This window comes from Eretmochelys imbricata, chromosome 2, assembly GCF_965152235.1.
Source record: "Eretmochelys imbricata isolate rEreImb1 chromosome 2, rEreImb1.hap1, whole genome shotgun sequence".
Taxonomy (NCBI): domain Eukaryota; kingdom Metazoa; phylum Chordata; order Testudines; family Cheloniidae; genus Eretmochelys; species Eretmochelys imbricata.
Window position 1 is genome coordinate 35,935,414 of NC_135573.1, and position 23,909 is coordinate 35,959,322.

The 23,909-nt window shown below is 38.2% G+C and overlaps 1 protein-coding gene across 37 annotated transcripts in view; it reads right to left on the reverse strand.

Moving 5' to 3' along the window:
* The window catches only part of RIMS2 (regulating synaptic membrane exocytosis 2), a 740,891-nt gene that overhangs the window by 267,015 nt on the left and 449,967 nt on the right, over positions 1 to 23,909 (reverse strand). For 36 of the 37 annotated variants that reach the window (XM_077808869.1, XM_077808868.1, XM_077808888.1 and 33 more), the window contains 3 exons: positions 15,482 to 15,612; positions 12,749 to 12,920; positions 11,970 to 12,123 (listed from right to left, as the gene is read on the reverse strand). In XM_077808869.1, the coding sequence (XP_077664995.1) occupies positions 11,970 to 12,123; positions 12,749 to 12,920; positions 15,482 to 15,612 (457 nt within the window). Of the gene's footprint in view, positions 1 to 2,077; positions 2,105 to 11,969; positions 12,124 to 12,748; positions 12,921 to 15,481; positions 15,613 to 23,909 lie in introns of all 37 variants that reach the window. The other variant, XM_077808870.1, reaches the window with a different exon arrangement.

Below are 23,909 nucleotides of genomic sequence, written 5' to 3' on the forward strand. Positions count from 1 at the left end.
AGCCCCCACAGGTGGTGGGGAACCCAGGAGCTCCCAGCCCCCCAGCACCTGCCCAGGCTCTCCATTTTGTCATGGATATTTTTAGTAAAGGTCAGGGACAGGTCATGGCTTCCGTGAATTTTTCATAATTGCCCATGACTTGTCCATGAATTTTACTAAAAGTATTTGTGACAAAATCTTAGCCTTAAACATGATATGTAAGTCATTGGAGAAGAATGAATATGTCATATCCAAAAAGCATGTTTTCAGAATTACATTTTGGGGCATTACCAAACTTTATAAGACTGCAGTTCATAGAAACATAAGGTTAGAAGGGACCACAAGGGTCATCTAGTCTAACCCTCCATGCCAAGATACAGGATTTGTTGTGGCTAAACCATCCAAGAGAGATGGCTATCCAGCCTCTTCCAAATCATGAATGAAACACTCTGTATTTATAAATGTTTTGAAGACATACAGCTTTAGCATGCAGAGAAGACCTGCTGAAACTACTTTCCACATTGGACCAGATATTAGACAGTGATGTAGAGACCTGTGCATAGTTCTGTCGTCAATATTCCAGGGAGATATTGCTTTTACATGCAAGGTAGCACAGACGTCTCCCAGGTTTACCACCTCTCAGGTGAGTGCCTTAACCACTGGACTACGGACTCATTTCTCACTCTGTCTCAGGCTCAATGTAAATTTAATTACATATAAAAAGTGGAATAAATTCAACAGGAGAGACTAAGACAGACATCAGAATAACATATTGTCCAGTGGTTAGAGGTATCTCAAGATGGTAGATGGCCTTTCGGTGGCTTAGTCAGTTGGGACTGGATTCACAAAAGGACTTAGGTGGCTAACTGATACTTTAGGCACCTAAATCCGAGAATCAGACCCCACTAGGAATCACCAGACCTTCCCCACCCCCTCTCCCTTGGCTTCCACCAAACCCTGGAGGTGCCTAAGCTCACTTGGCACCTAAAATTTTGCAATAAAGTTCCCAAGGCATCTATGTTTCTGCCTCTGATCATGTGCAGAGCAGCTCCACACCAGGTGACCAAACACATATGTCCCAGAGCAATGCAAGAACCAGGGGAAGACGTGGTCCTCTGCCTAACTCGCCTGCAGAGAATGATCTGGTAAGCAGACTCAGCACTTGCCTACCAGATTGGGCCTCTATAGGCAATCTTACACATGAGGAGGAGGAGGAAAAGTGAATGTAGCCCCTGGTCTAGTTTAGTGCAGCCCTTAAATTATTCTAATTTATGCCAGGCTTGAAACAGAAACAGTCTTAGACTTAGGAAGCCACAACTGACTATCATGCAGCTCTCTCTCTCAGTTTCATTCAGAGAACCTGATTATCAGTGGCGGAAGAGCATTTTGTGGGCATAGTATTAGCTTTAATTTCTTGGTATTACATTTATTAAACATAATTAAAATATAATTAGGTGAACCAAATCTCAATGAAGTTCATGTAATTAAAACTGTTTGACCTGGAAAAGTCCCACATGAAATGTGTGATAGAATTTAAGTTTGTATTAGGAATGCTTTACATTATTGGGTTATTTATATTTAATTAAGGAAAGCTAAGAGCATCACTTTTCTCTCTCAGATATAGCAAAATGATTTGCAACTGGGACGGTATAATATAGCTATATACAAAGACACTTATGCTGATATTAACAATATCTTACTTACCACATTTCTGCATTCTTTAACTATTTAAAACAGTTTACAAAGTAGCTTCAGTACAAGTTTTCAATTTTAATAAATCTCTGACCAAAATAACTTAATATTTCCCCAGTATAATTAGTAAAGCATACTACAACTTATCTATCAAATCTCTATCTCCCTTCAAATAGAGACAGACAAAACAAATATTATACTTTCAGCAAGGTGTTCCCAATACTAAGATGCTGAAAAAATAAAGCCAGTACAAAGGACATGACTGAAAAGCACACAGGAAAGCCAAGTAACTCTTTAGCAATTTAAAATATGCACAGTATGTAGCATAAGCACATCAATAAAATGTCAACTTAAACTGTGCATATATATGCAAGCAATAAACACTTCAGGCATGCTGAAGATTTACCTGAATTATATGAATATAAGCCTTTATCTGCAAAACAAATATTAAAATGAAGTGATGTCAAGAAAAAATACGTGAAATCTATACATGTAACAGGGATGCTTAGAACCTGTGAATTTGCAAATACTTTTCTGTTTAGAGTGGAGGAGTTATGACTGGCCATATTAATGCTTAAAGATTTCCATAAAGGTATATATTTCAAACTAAATTAAATACAAAAGAGGAAAACCACAGTAATTAGCAGAAATTAAACCACAACAATGATACTTTGGTCACCAATAGAAAGTCAACTTTTATTCCCAGTAACTGAACAATGTTGACAAAGATACTCCAGTTGTTGCCTATTCTGAACTATAACTGTGAATAAATGTTTACTTTTTAATGGCAACCAGTCTGCTCAAATAATATTCAGTGATGTGAATTTTAATATAATAAAACAATAAATTACTATCCTTAAGTGATTGTGCAGTGCTTTTGAATTGAAGGGGTCTCCAGCAGAATATTATCAGCAGCATTCACTTGTGGCAATTCTGCATGCTATTATGGGCTGGCACCTAAAAGTCCTGTTCCTGAGTTACCACACCAAAAAAGGAAGTCTCTGTCAATCTTCCCCTCCTTCCACTAACTCTCTGCCCCCAATTCTGCAAGCATTTACATATATGAATAACTCCATTCCTCCCAATAGCCCCACTGAGTTTGAGATTACTGACATGAACAAAGTTATTCATGTGGGTACCAGCTTGCAGGATTTAGTTTAGTATTTGTATTCCTCCTGTGCTTCCTCACCTAAAAGCTAAACAGACAAAAATTTTGTTTTGTGGACTCTTTTAAATAAAGTTTGCCTCTTTTACAGGTCTCTAATTCTTACGCAATTGGACAAATTTTCCAAAACTTCAATTTTTTGGGACAAAATTCATTATTTGAACATTTGTGAAAAAGTGAAAAGTCACTTTTGCATTTGCAAATTTGTAAAGCTACCACAGGAGGAGCTGATGCTACTGTCTTCACAACGCAATGAGAACATGGTTGGAAGTCCTAAGTTCTATTTGGCCATTAAGAGGCTCTAATAATATTTTGCACAAATAACAGCTTACTAATATTATTTAGACTTTGCAACAACTTTATAATGGTGTTAAATATAATTGCCCCCTTTTTAAAAATGAGGAAACTGAAATTCAGTGAGGATGTGATCTGTCCAAGGTCACACAGCATGTCAGTGTCAGAATCTATACTGGAACCCAAGTCTCCAGACAACTAGTTTTAGCAGTAATCTGCTAGATCAGTGTGCCGCTGAAGGCAAGTCACTTAATCTCTGTGAGCCTCAGTTTCTCACTCTGTAAGTGTATATGATGCTACTAATCTACCTACAAATGGCAATTCTGTATATTATCAAATTTTGTTGTTGGTAAATATAATTAAAATTAGAAGAGCCCTTTTCTCTTTCCACTTGACAATATAGTTTCCAGGGACCCATAATCACTATATTCGCTGATTCCTCCAGCAGGGAATTAGGCACCTAAATACTTTTGTGAATACTTTTGTGAATCTGGGCCAAAGCTCCATGATGTAATTAGAGAGGAATGGACTTTCTAAGGCTTTAGTTCTGCAAAGAGCTGTACAGAGGCAGATCTCCTGGAAGGCACAGGCCTATGCCCATGTGGAGATCATTGCAATATTGCGGCCTATGACTATTGAGCAGCCACCTTTGCCTTTACATAGTTACAAGATAGAAACTCTACCATTAGAATAATGTTAAACTTTTAAACATTTTTCCAGAAATTATTGTAAAATTATATATGATAGTTTATTATACATAATCATTATATCAAGACTCTATTACCCTCAGCCAAAACAGAATGCCCCCTTCTGGAACCAGATACTTTAAAACCTTTTTTAAAGGCAACCTAATCTGCTATATATATGCTGTTTAGCAAAGTAAATTTTGCCTCCAAATGGTTTAATTTGCTATGAAAGCATTTTTTTCTCTCACCATTTCTGTTTTTGGCCCTCTTGAATCAGAGGGAGGAGAATAGTTTACTAACTTGATTACATAAAGTAGTCAGACTTAGAGAACGATAAAAATACCCAAATTCCCTTTCATTGCTTTTGGAAATTTTTGCTGGGCCTTCAAATGTTTTTGTGGTTCAATCACACTTTACTGTAGCCTCTTTTTAATTATCCAAAACAGCAGAAAATTCATAGCCAAAACAGTTTTCTTTTAATAAGGAAAAATATTGGTAATTTAAAGGCTTTCAGACACCCCTGTATCATGTTAAATACCTTTTTGTTAAAGGATTTAATAACTCATCCATGTATAATAAGAATATAATACTGGTGTTGATATTCATATCCTATGAACAAAACACTCATACATGCAAATCAAGATAACATGCCCAAGACCCGTGTTCCACAAAAGAACGGGGAAAATTATGTAAAAAGCATGAAAGAAAAAAGTTATTCTTGCTCACCAGAGTTAAATATGTGTAATACATTCTCCACTTGTGGGTCTGTGCTACTGCACGTAAAATGCACGTAAAATGCTCCATATTATAATATTAAAAAATCATATGCCTCTCCATTAAGTGTCCCATGCCTATTGACTCGTGAGATAGAATGGTTATAATTACCTCAACTTAGGTTTGATGGTGGTGGCGTTGATTTAAAATTATATTATTGGCTTTCCATATTCACAGTACAGTGAAAGGAAACTATTGAGAAATACATGATATGGAAGGTCCTGATCCAGCAGGGTAAAATCGCAACACTTTGCAATACTTATCTCAGTTATTATTGAACTTTTCAAATTTCAGCAATACCAATAAAAAGTCTCCTGTTTTTCACAAGTCGCAACATTACTGATTTGCAAACTTTAACATTACAATGCAATAGGAGGGATGGCTTGAATCTTCACTATAAAATTCCATTCATCCCCAGTTTGCTGAAGATAGAGGGAAAGTATTGCCTCTAAACTCCAAAGAACTGAATCCAGGATCTCAAATCCAGTTAGTGAAGTTTCTCAGAAATTAACTAACAGAGGAAACATCTTTGGGTTAATTACCTGTGAACTGAGACTTCTAGTTTGTTAAATTCCCCATGTTTCTGGTTGGACCTGAAGGTTTCTAGTAATTTCAAATTTGAAGCTTAGTCCCAGAAAAGATAGCCGGTCTCCTGGTAAATGGCCCAACACTTAGCCATGAAGTGGACTGCAGAATTTATACCCTCATCTAGACCTTTTTTTAGGGATACCAAATCTTTTCTTGTCATCCAAATTAATCAGGTTAGATTTGGAAAAGGAATGTTTTGTTTTCATATACTATATGCAGATTTCTTTTGTCGCATATGCTGCATTCAATCTTTGTCACTTTGTTCTGAAATACTGACGACCACAATTTCTCCCTTATCAGAGTTCTTTTCAGTCTCTCACTTTGGAATTATGTAGGTTAGTAAATGAGGTTCTTATTGACATTAATTCTAAGAACAAACAATATAAGATTCTTCATGTAATAAAACCAGTTAGGAATTTTCTTATTTTCAGATATTTTGAGGACTCTAATTTGATTTTCTAGATACTGCTTTTTTATTTTTTTGGCAATTACATTCACTTTTATCTTTTCAGGATAATGTAGTTTGTTCATTATTTGTTGGTTCTCACAGTCAATTTCCAAATGCTGTTATTTCTGAAAACTGCTAAGTCTTTCTTTGAAGGTCACAGTTTGACATGAATTCATTGTTCTCCCTAGTGAAAGTGCTCATAATCTAAAACTTTTCTCTTTCAGGATCTCAGCCATATTATGTCTCCTTATGTCTGCAGGTTTCCACTCCTGTGAAAGTGCTAGAGAAGCTGTGTTCCAGAGGGACTAAAAAATTCTGTTTTGTACATATTTTTCTTTTTTGGCATCTCACCACTATCAGTGCTGTCCACCCACACTCTGTGGTTAACGGATCAATAATGCAGGGCAGAGTATGGTTCTAAAGCTGTAAGAACTGACTTTGAAAAATGGATCTGTTGCTTTTTAACACTAAGTAAAAATAAATAACAATAATTCAATTATTTTAAAAATATCTAAAACAAGTTTCAATAAACAAAGGGCATATGTCTCTATAAAAAAAGCAGAATTAGTACAGAATTAGTGCCTCAAAATATTCAATAATCTTACACCTTCACCCACCACTCAATATCAGCCCACATGACTCAGATATAAACACTGTCCATGCCGCATACCCACAACTGCAAATAATTGTAAAATGTGAAACAAATCTATCTTGCTTTTCAATGTGAAGAATGCTACATATGTACGCTGGGAAATAGAGAGAGGAAAAACCTTCCAGATTTGAAGGCCCACAATACAGAAGACCTTGTCTCTCAACCTCTTGAGTTTAAACTGTAGAACTACTCGTAGTCTCAGTCCCATTGATTTGAACTGCTGTAGTGCATAAATGTGATACCACACCACAATATTTACTTTGACTTACTTTACTTATTAACTTTTCCATGGAATTTGTGGTATTTTGTACATCTTCTATGAGAAATGTCACAAATACCACAATATAATGATCAACTACAGGGGGTAAATGCCAATTTTTTTTCAATTACCTATAATTTTGTGTCTACAATCAGTTGTCAGAAGGGAAATAATGCAAATAACTCCCTAGTTACACTATAAAATTGTCAATAACTTTGATTATTTTGCCTGGATTTTTTTATGCACCGCTGATTTTGGGGGCATAACTGGAAGCTGGGTTGAGGCTGTGGTAAAAATGTAGCCCAAAAGTCCACTTATGATCAGTGAGATGGACTATTTACATTTTATGTTGCCATAGACCTTATACGCTGTATGAAAAAGCTTAAAACATAGTCATTGTATAAGAGCCAAACAGTGTCATTAGTGTAGTATGGCACCATGAATTCCCTTTGCTGATATATTTAGAAGATAATTTTTTATTTTTTTAATGTTGTATATTTGAGTGTTCTGCAGTAGCTGTAATCTATCAGTGTATATATGAGATACCCCCAGATAAAATGCTCTGCATTTCTCAATAGAAAGTCCAGGGATTGGATAGTGTGGGAGGATCGGTTAAGGATACAAAGTCCTTCATCTGCACCAATTCAAATCCAGCACAGGCTGGGGATGACTGAAACTTGTTACCACCTGTTGTATGTTTAGTGACATAAGTGAAAATCAATGATAGACTAATTCTTACTGGACATGTCTGTATCACCAAATCTGTCTATTCAGAGATAATCAAGTGATAAATGGGTATGGAAACTGAACTACTCTCTGCTACAGCTGGCCACTGCAAACCAGCATATGGAATGCTGTGGAAAGCTTGCTCTACATCACTGGCTGTGCATAAATACAGAAATGCATTCTTCAGGGCTGACAATCTGGCAATTTTTGTTATCACAAAAATTCACTGAAGCTAAAAAGAGAATTGAAGGTGCCACAAGTAAAACACCATATCCCTGACTTTAGCAAGAAAAGAAAGTGGGTGAGTGTAGGTGATTCTTTTATACTACCTTCAGAGAACAAAAATTAAGTAAATTTCTCTCCTTTCTCTCCTAATCTGGACACTATAAAGCCCAAATATGTCTGCATATGAGAAGAAAAACAAATATCCTTGTAATTCAAAATCTCTTTTTTGAGAGATATACAGTACCTCTAATACAGTAAAAATATCTATTTTTTTAAAATGAGGAATAAGATATTTCTAACAGCAACAACTTTTGTATACATGAACTAAGACAGGTCTTATTTTACAAAGTAACAATAATATACTTAGAGTCATTCCAAAATACAAAAGTGGGAGGGTTGAACTACTCCTGTCTCAACCTGGAAACAGCTTCTGTAACCCCAGTCGCTGAAAGCAAGATTCACTATGCAATACGTAGTTGAAGCAATTAGTTCCATATGAAAGAAAATAGCTGGACTGACTTTCTAAGGGATTTTGTCTGCACCAAAACAAACACTGGGGACTTTTAAAACTCTGCGCATGTAGAAGTACAGCAGGACAGAGCTTAGGAAATGGAAAAAAATATAAATGGGATGACTGTGGTGGAACTCTGAGACCAGCTTGGAAGGTATCTGCATATCTAACACAACATCATTGTCTCTTCATAAAATCATAGTCACTAAAGCCTGGAACTCAGTCGCCCTATAGGATGAATTCACTGACACCAGACATAACATCTTCTGTTGAAGAAACTTGATTTTACAAACATCTCTTTGCTCAAAATAAAGTTTCATAATCTGAGAACCACATTCATATTCCATTATACAGAAGACTTTTTAACACAGGATTCAGTAAGACCTTCATAAGTCAAAAGACATGATGAGGCCTTCAGTTTAGCTGAATCTTCTCTTGAAACCGCCAGCAAAAAGAACAGGAACCAAATATTTCTTCACCATTATGGTGCTAACAGTAGAATTTAAACACTCTCTTCTTGGAGAAGTCAGAGGGATATGCAAGTTTGTTCCCCAAGCACTCCCATGACTTTCCCACTTTCTTCTGCAAGAAACTGATACTTATAATTTTAAACTTGGAGATGCGACAAATACATTTAATTTAGGCATACTCCAGTTCAAGAAATATATAATTTTCCAATTCCTGATGCAGGGATAACTCATGAGATTTACCACTGTTCAATTGAATTGCTTAGTTATCACATAGTCCTTTTCCTATAAGAATTCCTAGTGAATACTAAATTTCAGTTTGGACATCTTCCCAGTCCCAAATCTGGAGAATTTCAGTTCCAAAAGTCATTGTTCTGTATTTATGTGCTTGCAAAATTGTGTCAATTTGAATTGGGAATAATTTATGGGACACCAGGTTTCAAAATCTTGAAGTACATACAGTCTAGGAAAGTGAGGAGAAGTTTGGACTACGAGAAGGATCATGATTCTGAAATCCTTCTGAGTGGACTTCTCATCTCAATTTGGACACACATATTATTACTGCAATTTAGACAGCCTTGTGTCATAAAGAGAAATTTATAAAGGTTCCAACAATTATAATGAGCACTTTAAACTTTGAGGATGTCAAATTACTGCTTGGGGGCCAATTGGGTCAAAGCTACATTGAAATGGAGAAGGATTTCTGCACTAAGTCCTGACCTCCAACCAGAGCAAATATTTGACACCATGCAACCTTTGATAAGGTTTTCCATACTTGCTTTCATACAGGCTTAGAAGATTGTTCAGGTGCAGCCAGGAAGACAGAATATACTCCTTAGATCTGAAGGTATGAGGCAAGATATTTGATCAGATCTTGAATCTAGCATCAATATGAGCTTCCCCCTGTGATATTATCTGATTAAAATATGACCATATAGATCATTGTTGCTACCACTGTTATATAATTGCAACAAATCTTGTACAAAGTAAGGTGTCTATGGAAAGGCTATGATTTGCTGAATGCGATTATGCTATTTGTATGCATGTATCATTTTGTATTTGAAGTTATAAATATTGGCTCTATGCCTGGATTTCAAATGTTTGCTCCTCGGGTAATGCCCATAAGGTATTTAGCCTACACATCTTGAAGGAACTATTCAAATTAAGTGGCTCATTAAGAAACACTTAACTCACAATGGACCATGGAAGACACCTATCTACACTTAATGGACTTTCCTGCTATGACTAAGTGAAATCATGCATGGACATGTGAGTTGCCCAGGTGACTATTTTACCTGTACTTTTCCATTAGCTGTGTTGAGGGCTTTGTTTGAAACAATGGATTTCCCTCCACATGGCAGAAGCTATAAAAGGCTGGAAACATCTCCATTTTGCCTCTTTCCTGCTCAAAACTCTGGACTATGGATTTATACTAATGGGAGCATTCTAACCAAGGGACTGAGGTTCTTCCAATGATTTGTAAGCAACCGAGACTTGATTTAAGCCAGCAGTTTATGCCATCGCTGCTACAAGCCTGAACCAAGAACTTTGCAATTATTGTACATATTTGATTCCTTTAACCAATTTTAACTCTCATCTTTCTTTCTTTTTATAAATAAACCTTAGATTTTACATACTAAAGGATTGGCAACAGCATGATTATTGGGTAAGATCTGAGTTATATATTGACCTGGGTTTGTGGCTGATCCTTTGGGATAAGAGGAACCTTTCATTTGATGAAGTTGGTTGTAAAGAACCACTCATCTTAAAGTCTAGTGTTTTTGGTGATGATACAAGGACTGGAATGCCTAAGGAAACTGCTGTTCTGACTTCTTGTCAACCAGTGTGGTGAAACAGAAGTTTACTTTTGTTGCTGGTTTGGTATATCTTAAGGGAGAATAACTGCCAGTTTGGGGTGTATCTGCCCTATTTTTCAACAGTTTGTCCTGAATTTGGTATTCTCAGTTGTGACCCATAGAGGCACGGTTACACCCCCAAAACAAAGCAATTAGCTGTTATGGTTATCCACAATGGCCAACATTTGAATGTATGTATGTCATATGCTAAAAACAAATGGGCTTGCTACTCAGGGTTTAAACATTTTCTGAAAGCTAGAAAAAAAATAAAATAAACTAAATGCCAAATAGAAAACTACTCTCACACACCAAAAAAGTTGAGTTTAAATTTTAAAAAAAATTTACAGAAAAATTAACTGCAGGAAATGAAGAAGGAACAAAATACTTTAAAACCATAAGAATTTGTCAAAAACAACAACATAGCTACTGAGAAGCATACTGGATTGAAAAGGAGATCCTCACCTGTCAGTCAGAAAAAGAAAATATGACTAAGTATAATGATAATCTCATGAGTAGAAAGTTATGCACCACAATTTGGTGCGGTAGTTTATCAATTTCAGAATATTATGATATGGAGCATTCCAATCCCTCTCATAATCAGCTGCACGACCTCAAAGTAGACAACTATTACAAATACTTATGTTTATGAACGTAATTACTGGAGAATCCATGTGGAGTTTATAATATATGAACGTTGTCAAAAACAAAATTTAAAAAATAATTATCTTTTCAAGGTGCGCATAAATGTGCATGGAGAGAGAGAGAGAGAGAGAGAGAGCGTGAACAAAAAAAATCTTATAAATTGATTTACAATTTTTTTACAAAAATATCTGTAGGACTCACAAAGGATACTTCACAATGCCTACAGAAATTTTGTAAGGATAATCACAAAACACTGACTCAATAAAGTAATTTAAATGGCAAAAAGAAAGAAGGCGATTAAACAAGATTTGGTCATACACTACCACTTATTTTCTGTCTTAAGTATCAAATTACATTTTCCTTTACCAACTCAGCGTAAGTTCTTTTGTTAACACTTCTGCTATTTACTGCAACCTACCACTGACCTCTAATACTGTACTATACAAATAGAGTTATGAAGCACCCCCTTACTTGCAAAATCAAACAAAAACGTTTGCAAATGGTCTGACAATTCAGAGTTGTCAGAATTTAACAAAATGTTGAACATGCTCTTTTTACTGTAGTGATAGTATCAAAAGGCAGTAACAAACAATTGTATTAAATTCAATACATGCAAAGTTACATACAAGTCATTGTGCTTCATTTTTTTAAAATGTTTAGGCTGAAGACAAAGTTACTGTGCTTTCAGTTTGGGTGTACAATCAGATTACAAGGTCCTCAGCTGGTGCAAATTGGCATAACTTCATTAACTAAATAAATTTCCTTCAGCTGAGGATCTGGCCCATATATTTTAAGAAAGAATGCATTATCATGCACTATTCGGCATTAGCATTTTGAGTACTTCAGAAGCTCATTGGCAATCAAAAAAGGCACTGATTAATGGCAATGAAAAACACACACACAATGTCAACTCCTGCTTTTACAAATCTTTAGCTTAGAATGTAACATACTGTACACACTAATTTAGATGAGATATACACAGCATTAGTAATATTAATAACGTACTTTGTAACCTCCGTGTAGGGCTTTCACCATGTAGCTGTCTGCGAGGCAAATATGGCGAGGGATGGGGAAGTGGCAATGAGGAAACATCATGTGTCTGAAGTTTGTACCAGTGAGGTTCATCATCTAATAGTGCTGTCTCTAGCTCAATAAGAATCTACAAATGAAACAAGCACAGGTGTTACAGTGGAACACTATTTTAAAATAGGTATTTCTACACATTTTATTCTATTCATTCTTCTAATGTTAACATTCACATTTGAAATTAAAGAGTTCTTGCATTCACTCAAAAATGAGCCATCAAGACACTTACGAATATAGTACTTGTAACAAATCTTGACACCGAATAAGACAAACACTTCTAACTTTAATAGCAACCATAGCACCTTAATGACAATCTGAACAGCATCTAAACATCTTGGGACAAATTAATAAACAATCATATTTCAACATCTTCAGTAAAGTTACACCAGGGACAAATTTGGACCATTATCAACAATCCTCAAAGAATATGACTTTTTGAAACTATGTTCATGTTGTTATTAAGACAGAACAACTAAAGAAGGTATCTGATACCAACATTACATCGTAAATTTCAGGTAACTTTTAGGAAGAGTTACTATTAAGCAGTCAAATATGTGCAAAAGTGTCAGCTTTTTTTTTTACATCAGATAAAAATATGTTATTCACAAAAGCCAAAGAAATCATCAGTCATCCATGTACTATTGACAAAGTCCCCAAACTACTGACTGATTATGAAGAGTCAAAACAGTTCCAAATACCTCTCCTAAAAATTCACTTTCTTCCTCACGAACTCGTGCTTGGTCCCAAAGGGTAATCTCCAACATTCGTTCTCGAAATTCTCTCCGATGAACTGGAGAATAAATGAATGTTTGGTTCCATTTGGGTTCCAATGTTTTCTTTACTGTTTTTGTTCTTCTTTTGTTTTTATCACTGCAAAGAGCAATTTAAACATTAAAGACTTCCAAAACCTACTACATTGTACTAAGCATTTTGTTAAATGCATGATCTCTTAGAACAGTGGTAATTTGTATATAGTTTGAAAGATTAACAATAAACCAGAAGGACACCAGAATTAGGAGTTTCTGATTAAATAAAGATTAGAACCTGGGATTGGTCATAATTTACAGTTTTGTATTCATGAAGCGTGTTTACAAAGTTCATTAGTTTAAAACTAGCTGGGTTCTTTGCATCATTCAACTGCAGTACTAATTTATATATTTTTAACAATATAATGAAGACACTGGAACATTTGCAAATACTATAAGTATAGCATACTAATCCATACTATATGGATAACAACTGCATTATTTGTAAACTCCTGGTAGCTAGATGTCAGAACAACATGTTCACTATGTAGTTGCATTTTATTCATATTGTTAAAATAAAGAACTTAATTGCATATTTCAACATTCAAGATTTGTTCACCATAGAGAACTAAGTTACATTGGACATGTTTTCCAGTGAAATTTGTTTAGTCAGGACTTCACATGCTCACTTAATTAAATGCTTGAGGTGTCTAACTGCACTTTTCCTCTTGCAGGTTACTTTTTCATGCACAAGAGATTTATTTTAGCCTACTAGGTTTATTCTTCAGAGGAAAGAAAAAGGAGTTTGGCTGTCAGAAGAAAACTAATTCAATAAGACAAACTGCTGTTTCTTTTATATATGAGAGGAAATACCAGGAATAATTAAAGGAAAAATTCTACCCGCCTCACATAAAAGAAAATAAAAAAAATAACACAAAGTATTTCTTGTAAAACATTACCAAATCATAATAAAATTCCAAAATATATCATTATTGGTATTGTATACATTATTTTATTTTAATAATATATTTCTATTTATTTTATATTATATTTGGGGATTTTTTCTTCTTTTCATCACCTGACCATCCTTTTTCAACCTAGGGTACAGGGGTCTTTCTGCCCATATCCCATTGCATTATAAGAGCTCTAATTATCTAACAATATGGAAACAGAAATTATTGGTGGGCATATTGATCTTCAAAAAAGTGGACAAGATAAATATAATAAAACAATTAATCTGATCCCCAGCTAGTGCAGATTGTTGCCTACTCCATTGTCTTCAATGCCACTATGCCAATTTGCATGAGCTGAGGATCTAGACCACTGTATTTTATTAGGCCAATGGTTTAAAAACTTTTAAGGCAAAGAGGCCCAACAGGGACCTTTTTGTAAAAAAGCTTTTGAAATACAGCAATGCATATGATGATGGCATAAAAGATATCACAATCCAAGTTGACATAAAATGGATAAACCATTCTTCTTTGGCTAACTTCACCATTTTATCCTATTTCAGGTTACTTTACCATACTGTATAGCGTGAAGGTGAAAAGGACAATCTTGCAAGGAGTTGAGCACCCTCAATTCCTGTTGAAATCAATGGAAATTGAAGGTACTTAGCACCTTTCATGATTAGACAATTATTTCTAATTAAATATTTAAGGTTAACTGGCTCTGCCCCAGACAGGGCTGAGGAGAGATGCATAGGAAGGCAGAATCTCCAGGCTGGGAAACATTTATGCATAGTATAACAAACAAATGCAGTAAAAATACTTATTTTAAAGATGCACATTATTCTATAGCTCCATCAATCGGTTTTTCATATACTGATTCCTCAATTTACAACAAACCTCTGCTACATTTTGCAACATACCACAAAATAAAGCCAAACATTCCCCTCTGCCAACATGAACAGAGGAAACACAGATGAGCAGATCCAGTCAGAGGGACTCCTCTAGCTGTTCCCCTTCCCTCTGACCAAATAGAAACAACTACATTCACAGAATCAAGCACTGAGATAAAAGGGGCCAGGGGAGGTAAAGGCCCCATCACACCATCATCTTCCCCTAAATGCCATGGGGATTACTGGTGTAAATTAATATCAATACTGTGTAGTGAGAAAGGCCTACAGTTAGAGCTGAGGGTTCTCAGCATGTCACAGGTTCGGGTCTTGTTCAGCATTAACTTTTCAGTACCGCAATTTGACATCCATGGTTTTTGGATGCCAAACCCTCTTCTGTTTCACTGTGGGGAAGGGAATAGGGGGACAATGAATGCCTTGAAGAAATTATCAGAAACTCAATGAATCTATATCTGTGGAATTTCCTGTCCCCTACACAAGAATTACCTAGCAGATAATATGGCCTTAAAATATTAACAACAGTATTTGCAAACAACATCTCATCATGCAATGCAGACAGGTTTATCTTTAGTTTGCCATCCAATAGTTGATAAAATAATCCAATTGAAGTTAATTTGTTTAATAGAAAATAGTATTAATATAAATGTAAAACCTGTTCTTCATCGTTGCATAACATGTTCAATCGCTAAATTCCATTCTTTAAGACTATTCTATAAGATCTCATGTATGACCAGTACTAGCTAGCAATCTCTTCTCAACTCTGCATGCCATCTGAATATCTATTTGAATGTCTACTAAAATATTCCTTACTTTTCCGTTGACCCTACCTTCTGTCTGGAAGAAAGTAAATTTTAACATAAGGATTCCTTGGCCTCCCATCTTCCCTTGAAGGAAGATCCTTTGCTCCCAATATTGTGACTATCAACTGATGACCAACCTTGTCATACCACAGCTTTATCTGTAACGAGAAAATATGCATTAGTCAGCTCATTTCTTTAACAATCTAGCACACTATTCCTCCTCCCAAGATGCATTTTACTCTTCAGCCCCTCAAATGTGATGGTTTTTATTATTACAACCCAGACAATTTGTATTCCATTTTGTAAATTGTAGTGAGGCAGAAAAATGAAAGGATACACTGTAATAAAGTCAATGTGTATCAAAAGTTATTTCATAAAAAAAACCCACACATATATGCATATTATTTCTTTCTCATTGATTTCCAAATAGTGAACTGTTTAAAATTATGTTCCTTTTGTAGTTTTGGGTTCTGCTGTATGGTATTTAGCTACATGGGGTCTTTAAATATTTTGCCATTTCTAAGGGCTCTATTCACAATGAATGAATGTTTCATATCCTGTTGGGGAAAAAAGACTATGGAATGACGCCCTAGGCATTATGGATCTGTTCAAATGATATTCAGAATAGTTTTGGAGGCATGTTTATGTTCAATTCTCAGGAGCTTTCCACAAACAGATGAAAGGGTGGGTGAATGTTTCATTATGATGATTCCCTCCTCAATCCAACTCAGCATAATAACCAAACCAACAGGCCAAAAAAAAATCTTATTTAGGTGTACAAGTTGTTTTTATTATTAATTAATCTCAGAACTAGATTAGCCATGGAGTATCCTTTTAACTACAGGTATTAGAAGCTCATAACAAACTGCTATTTAGACATTCCAGCCTAAACATTATGCTTCCAAATATATATTGCTCACATACAGAGCATATCTACATTAGACCATTGAACTCCTTCGGGGTAAATGGTGTAGCCATAGCAGGATTAAGTATTAAAAATTATCAGGGTATCACATGATAGTGTGATAACATCACTGACACATCATTACAGACAGGCTGACAGAACAGACTATCTGTACAAGAAAGTCTGCTCCAGAGAGAGGAAGAACTAGAGATTTTAGAGGAAGCAGCAGCTACTAGTGGCACCTACTAGAGCCAGGGAGGGGAGTGCTCAGTCCTGTCACTCCACGCCTACCAGAGCAGCCCATCTCCATGCACAGACATATCCCAGCAGAGGTAAATCTTGTGATGGGTGTTGCCAACACTACAACTCCTGATGGGCAGGAGGTTGGGGGTTGACACCACCTCTCCTGATTCTAATTCACACTCTTTGGTTAGGCCAGGGGAAGGGGCACATCAGCTGGCACCACAGCTTCTAGTCTTCAGGCAACCAGAGACAGGCCTTGGCAGCTGGCACACTTCTCAGGTCATATGACTAAAACACAAAAAGCTGGCTCAGGCTTCTGTAGTTCCCAGTACTTCAGTGACTTTGGTAGAACATGACCACAAACACTCGGCTTCATTTTCTGGTGGGCCAGGGCCTCTCTCCTCCCCAGTCCATCACTATGGTGCCTAACATCAGCCAGTGATATTCAAATGGATGCTCAAAGGAAGGAGGCGGCCTCTCTTCCCTGTTATCACTTCCTCTAAAATTTCTCTTCAGGAGAAGAGTGGGCCTCTAGCTCACTAAGAAGCTTTGTGGAGACACCTTTGTACTCCCAGTTAGGTGGTTCTATAACTACTCCAAACAGAAGATGGAGGGAGTGGTGCTACCCTCGACATCTTGAACTCACACAGAGAGCTCTAGAGGGCTGTTCCCCCAACCACTCAATTCAGAGGGCTTTGGCAACCTTCCCCCAAACTGAGGATTGATGTTCATTGAAGTTGCACAGTTGGGTGTGGAGGGCTGCATTGACCACCCATATGTCTTGGGCACCCCCACCCCCTCACAGAGAGGTCACTAGGGAGGTTCTGCCTCACCACATCACTCCCAAGCAGAGAGCTCTGTGGGCACTGTCAATATCACCCCTGCCGAATCAAAGAGTACTGTATGGGTTGCCCCTGCTGCTACCACCAACACACCTGAGCAGGATTTTCCCTGCGCTGGGCTGTTGCAGGCCAGAACAGACACCAGAACTGAGAGCAAGGAGCTGGTTTCACATGTGTTCTCAAAGCCCCCTCTGCTGGGCCCAGACAGCATGGAGGAGGAAGGTGCCTGATTTGAATGCTGAGGGAGAAGAGAAAGACTGAGAGGGGCAGGTTACAGGAATAGATTGGGACAAGGAGCCTGGATGCGGGAGGCTGGAATGGGGGAGAGGGGAAGTGGAACTAGGAGTTGAGGTTGAGGTGGGGAGATTGGGACTGGCTGGGCAAGGAGACTGGCAGTATGAGCCCAGGAGAGAAACACAACGAGACTGGTTCCAGTAGGTGGTGAGGGAAAGAAGACTGTGATTATATGAGGAGCAGAGAGGGAGGCAGGGTCTGGAAGAGAAGGAGACTGGTAACTAGTGGGGAAGTTGGGAGAGGTGTGGGAAAGGGGAGACAGAGTGTATGAGGAGCCATGAGCGTAATAAAGGTAGCTATTGTATGCATGATCCCTGCCTCTGCTGTTGCAGAAGTTGGACGGTGTACGGTGAATGAGGCAGGGAATTACAGGAAGAAAAAGGAGGGTCTCATTTTTAAGGCACTAGAATACTCTTCTCAGGAACTGGATTCTATCCCTGCCTTGTCAACGAGTTCCTATGCAACATTGGGCAAGTCACTTAAACCAAACTTCTTATAGGTGGTCACTAATTCTGTGTTCTACGGGTACCCAACTTGAGACCCAGCGGTCTTATTTGTAGAAGGGCTGAGCACTCACAGCTGGAATTGAAGTCAATGTGAGCTGTGCTTTGAACATATTAATTGTTATATAATGCTAAGTAGTATGAAAAATCAGACATGCTAGGCATCTCAAAGTGGACACCCAAAACTAGTGGATTATTTTGACCTTAATCTCTTTGTGCCTCAGTTCCTCATCTGTGAAATGGGGATAATGCCACCCTCTGACCCCCATCTCACAGGGCTGGTGTGAAAATAAATTCATTAATGTTTGTGAAGCATTCAGATATTATTGTGATGAGCACCATAGAAATTCCCATGATAATTCTGTCTTCAGAGCAGGATTTGAATAGTGTGCAGTAATTAAGGGCTAGAGCCACACATTGAACAATAGAGTGAAAATAACTATTGAAGAACTGCTCATTAATGTCCATTTTATGCACTGAATGAGGCCGGGGTCCCATTGAAAATATAGTATGTGACAATGTTATAAAAGACTGTAGCATAATGCATATGCATAACGGGACTGGATTAAGATTGCATAGACAACCTTAATTCTCGCATTTCATAATTTTTGAGTGCTTGACTTTGCAACCTTGATAATGTTATTTTAATATTAGGGAGGAGCACATGTTGTGTGTATAATATATGATATACTTTACTTAGACAGTTGTATCTTACAGATGTAAAAACAGACTGTATTTATACCTGTTAACATTATGGCATCTTTGATTTCTTTATTGATTTGTTCCAATCATCTGTACATATGTCTCGAGGTGGGGAGATGCACTCTCACATAACTGCATGCAGAGGTCAATGTTGAAGGTGACCACAAGCTTTACTGACATCCTCTGCCATACAAACTTTGGCTCTGGGGTGACTATGGTTAGCACCACCGACCTTAGGTGGTACTGAGCTTTGCTTTTTTCTCCTTTTATATATAATGTGCATACTTTATTTTTATGCATTATAATTATTTTTATAATTATAATGTTTTATAGCTGAAATAATATGTTCTTTTCTATTTTGTGTCATTTTTGAGCAAATGATACCTCAGGGGGATGGTTTTGTTTAAAATTTTATTTAGATTAAGCTTCTATAAATGCAGATGTTACTCCTCAGGTGGGGAAGTTTGTGGTGTAGCTGACATGAACTTTTGACTACTTTCCCAAAATAAAGAGTGGCTCCTGAGCATAGCCAAAACCAGACTAATGCTGCCTTGGCTGCTCTCTGGCCTGCTGGGAACAAGTATGGGAGGAGTGCTAACAGGCAATAGTGGGTGCAGATGTTACTCTGGGTGGGAAAGAGTATTGTAGGGCTCAGCTGGGAGGACCAAGTTCACTTATATTTCCTGTCTACATGCACAATGGAACGTCATGAACTGATCTGCTATGGAAATGTATTTATTTGGAAATGTTACTGTTCCTAGTAACACTTGTGAACAAGAAATACCAAATCTCTATGGAGATTTCTGGCAAACTACACACACGAATGACTGTTAAGATAATGCCCCATCACTCACAAATTAGGGCTGGTCTACACTACAGGGGGGCAGGGGCGGAATCGATCTAAGTTACGCAATTTAGCTGAAGTCGACATACTTACATCTACTTACTGTGGTGTCTTCACTGCAATGTGTCGATGGGAGACACTCTCCCATCGATTCCCCTTGCTCTTCTCATTGAGGTGGAGTACCGGAGTTGACGCTAGAGCGATCGGTGGTTGATTTATCACATCTATACTAGACACGATAAATTGACCCCCGCTGGATGGATCGCTGCCTATCAATCCGGCTGGTAGTGTAGACAAGCCCTTAGATTGATCCTAGTTTAAAGGCACAACTTCCAGGAAATCATAGCTATTCAAGGTGCCTACCTACACATACATGTTTTCTCTAGCAGGCTCATCCTGTTTGCCAGGACTGATACATTGGCAGTGCATACATTGTTATACTTGATTAAACTTGTTGATATTTGTGTGACAAATTGAAACTGCAAGGTAAGGAAGAACAGTAGTTCACAGCCAATTCTGGCTGTCAAGCTAATTAAAGATGGTGAATGGGAAATATGTTTAAGACTATATAATTTCCCAGGAGAATGTTGCCTAATAGCACTCGGTATGCATTAAAAAACTTCACTGGGAGTTAAACTGAAACACAAAGATGTGAATACATCAGTGTTCAAGATACAGGCTTGTACTTTTCCAAAAATGGTATAACCAGCACAGATCAAGAAGGAGGATGCAAGCGCGAGAGAAACAGGAACCTTTCTGTGCAGTGAAAAAAATAATAATGAACAAAAATTCTGATTGTTGGGAGCATAAATAAAGGTTACTTACCTGAAAATGGCGGTTCTTCAAAATGTGTATACCACACCTGTGTATGCATGCACACACCACACCAGAAATTTTAAGTAAGCAGTGCCTGTTGGACTATACATGTGCAGTTCTCTTCATGCTCCAAACTGAGAGTATAAAGGGCAGTGTGGACCGATGCCTCTCCAGTTCATTTGCTTATCACAAATCTGGCTATGATCCACAGCAGAAGGGACAGAGGTTGGGTATTAGAATAGGGATCACACTAGCAATAAGGGATCACAAAGCAATAAGAAGTCTAGGTGTCTTTCTAATTGCTTTTGTTCTCTGTAGATAAAAGGCCAGTGCACATCAGATGTCTAGGAAGTGAAGCCTTCTTTCCTCAGCAGCAGCATGTGGTTTTGGAAAAAATACCAGTACGAGGATGATTTGATTCACAGGAAACTACAAAACTACTTTAGGGGTGACTTTTGGGTGGAGGCAAAGAGACACCTTCTCTTTATAAAAGGTGGCATATGGCAGATTTGCCATGAGCATTGCAAACTCACTCATCCTTCTGGCTGACTAGGAAGGCAACTTTCACCAAGAGATGGGACATAGAGCAAGTGGCTAATGGTTTGAATGGAGGTTTGGTGGGAACTGAAAGAGCAATGTTGAGGGCCTACTGAGATGTTGGCTTCACCACCGATGAAAAAGATCTAAGAAGTTCATTCAGCAATCTAGTGATTGCAGGATGAGTGCAGACAATGTGGTCCTTGACAGGAGGAAAAGCTTTGATTGTTGCCAGATGGATCCATATGGAACTGATAGAGAAACTCGATGTCTTAAGGGTAAATAGGTAATCTAGGATATCAGGGATCCCAGTAGACTCTGAAGACTGTCATGAGCAAAAGGAGAAATGTTTCCATTTGGCTGAATAATATTTCCTGGTAGAATCCTTCCTGCTCTGGTTGAGAACGGATTGAACTGCTATTTAACTTGAGCACTCCATCCAAATACCAGGCCTTGAGTTGGAGTGGCCCAGAATTATAACGTTTGATCATACCATTGTGCTGCATCAGCAGATCCAGAAATGGGCAGATTTTGGTATACAGACAGGATAAAATCCTCAGAAGGCCTGAACCAGAACTGCATCTGCTATTTGGGCACAATGAGCATGACCCAAGCCCTGTCATGAGGGATATTTCGCAGGACTATAGTATCAGTGGGATGGGAGGGAAGCTGTACCTGAGGTGGTCAGTCCAGGGTAACAGAAGGGCATTGTTCTTCAAGCCTTGGCCCAGAGCTGTTCTGGAGCAGTATGGGTGAGTTTACTGTTCCCTTGTGAGGCAAAGCAATCCCAGGACAGAGTTTCCATTGATTGAAGATCTCATTGAGAACAGAATCATGAATCTTCTATTCCTGGTCTGTTGAAAAACGTTTGCTGAAACTGTCTGCTAGTGAGTTCTGAGTGCCTGGTAAGTATACTGCTGAGAGAGTTATGTGATGTCTGATATACCAGTTCTAGAGGTCAACCATCCTTACACACAGGGGGAGGGATCTTGTCCCCAACTATTGTTTATGTATAGCACATTAGTCATATTTTCTGACATTACTTGGCTATGTCAGGATCAGATGAGTGGGAGGAATACATTGCAGACCCAACAGACTGCCCTTAATTCCAGTAAGTTGATGTGCATCCTGCCCTCTTAAGGGGTCCAGGTGCCTTGTGCAGTGTGATTGTTCATATGAGCTTCACAATCTCATATAGAGACATCTGTGATTATAGTTACCTTGGGTGTAGGTGTGAGAAAAAGAATACCCGTCCAAACTTTCTCCAACTTTGCCCACCAGGCAAGAGAAGCCAAAACCTTGGTGGAATTGTTACTTTGGCATTAATGTTGTCTTTTTCTGATGAGTAGATGGACTAATGCCAGGTAAGGCACTAATACCACCATAGGCAGCTTAGATGGAACCCGGCAAATGGTATAATGTGGGTACATAAGGCCACGTGGCTGAGGAAGAGAAAGGCAAGCCCTGACTGAGGTCAACAGTTTGAGGGTGACCTGTTTTATTAGATCACCCATAACATTAATCTCTTGATGGGAAGATGGGCTCTTCCTGTAGTCGAGTTCAGTGTTCCTCCTACGAAGTCTATCAACCTTGTAGGGGTTAAAGTAGACTTTTGATGGTTGACCCAGACTCCTAAGGGAGAGAAAAGTTGGAGTAGGAATGCTATTGCTGACTGGACTTCCCTGCTGGATCTACCCATCAGGAGCCAGTCTCTGAGCTATGGAAAGATGGTGAAACTGTTTTGTCTCATCCAAGCTGCCACTGCTGAAAGGACTTTTGTGAAGACTCTGGGTGCCAAATGGAAGAACTCTGAATTATAAGTGGTCCTCCCTAATGAGGAATCTGAGGAACTTTCTGTGGGAAGAGTCAATGTCTATATGAAAGACCCAAAACCAAGTGCCCTCTTCCAGAAAGAGGATTATTGATGCCACTGTGACCATGCAGAATTTTAATTTTTGGATGAAAACATTAAGTTGCTGTAGGCCAAGAATCGGTCTCCATTCACCAGATTTCTTGGGGACCAAGAAATATGGGGAGTAGAACTCCTTCCCCTCATATCGAGGGGGCATCAGTTCTATGGCCACTTTCTGGAGAAGAGAATTTTCCTCTTAACATAGAATCTGCTCATGAGAGTGATCCCTGAAAAGGAGGCAGTAAGGGGGTTTGTGGTGAAGAGGTCAAATAAACTCAATTACATAGCCTTGGTGGATGTCATCTAGTACCCACTTGTCTTTAGTTATTGTTGCCCAGCTGAGAGCAAAGTGTATAAAAAAGCCACCAAAGGTTCAGGTTGCAATGAGGCATGCCATCCATGGTGGTACACAGTCCCTGAGCATACCAGCAGAAGAACTGCTTGGATGGTGGGTGGAGTTGGAGGTGGTTGTGGAAGTAGAAGAAAGCATACATCTGGGTCTTTGAGCCCTTTGTTTCTTACATAGGGGTTCATATGGGCATTGATGCCTGAGGAGGAGATCTGAGTCTATAGTGTTGCTTGTGATGGTTCCTCTTCAGGGCCAGGGTGTAAATTCCCAGAGAGAAGAGGGTGGTTCTAGAGTCTTTTTGAGTGTGTAAAGACTCATTGGTCTTCTCACTAAAGAGGTTAGACTCATCAAAGGTTCCTCAATGGTATTCTGGACCTCCCTGGGGAACACTGAAGATTGCAACCATGACTCATACCTCATGACTAGAGCAGTGGTGATGGCTCTAGAGGCAGTATCTTCTGTGTCTACTATCATTTGACATGATGTCTTCACCACCGGCCTGCCGTCAT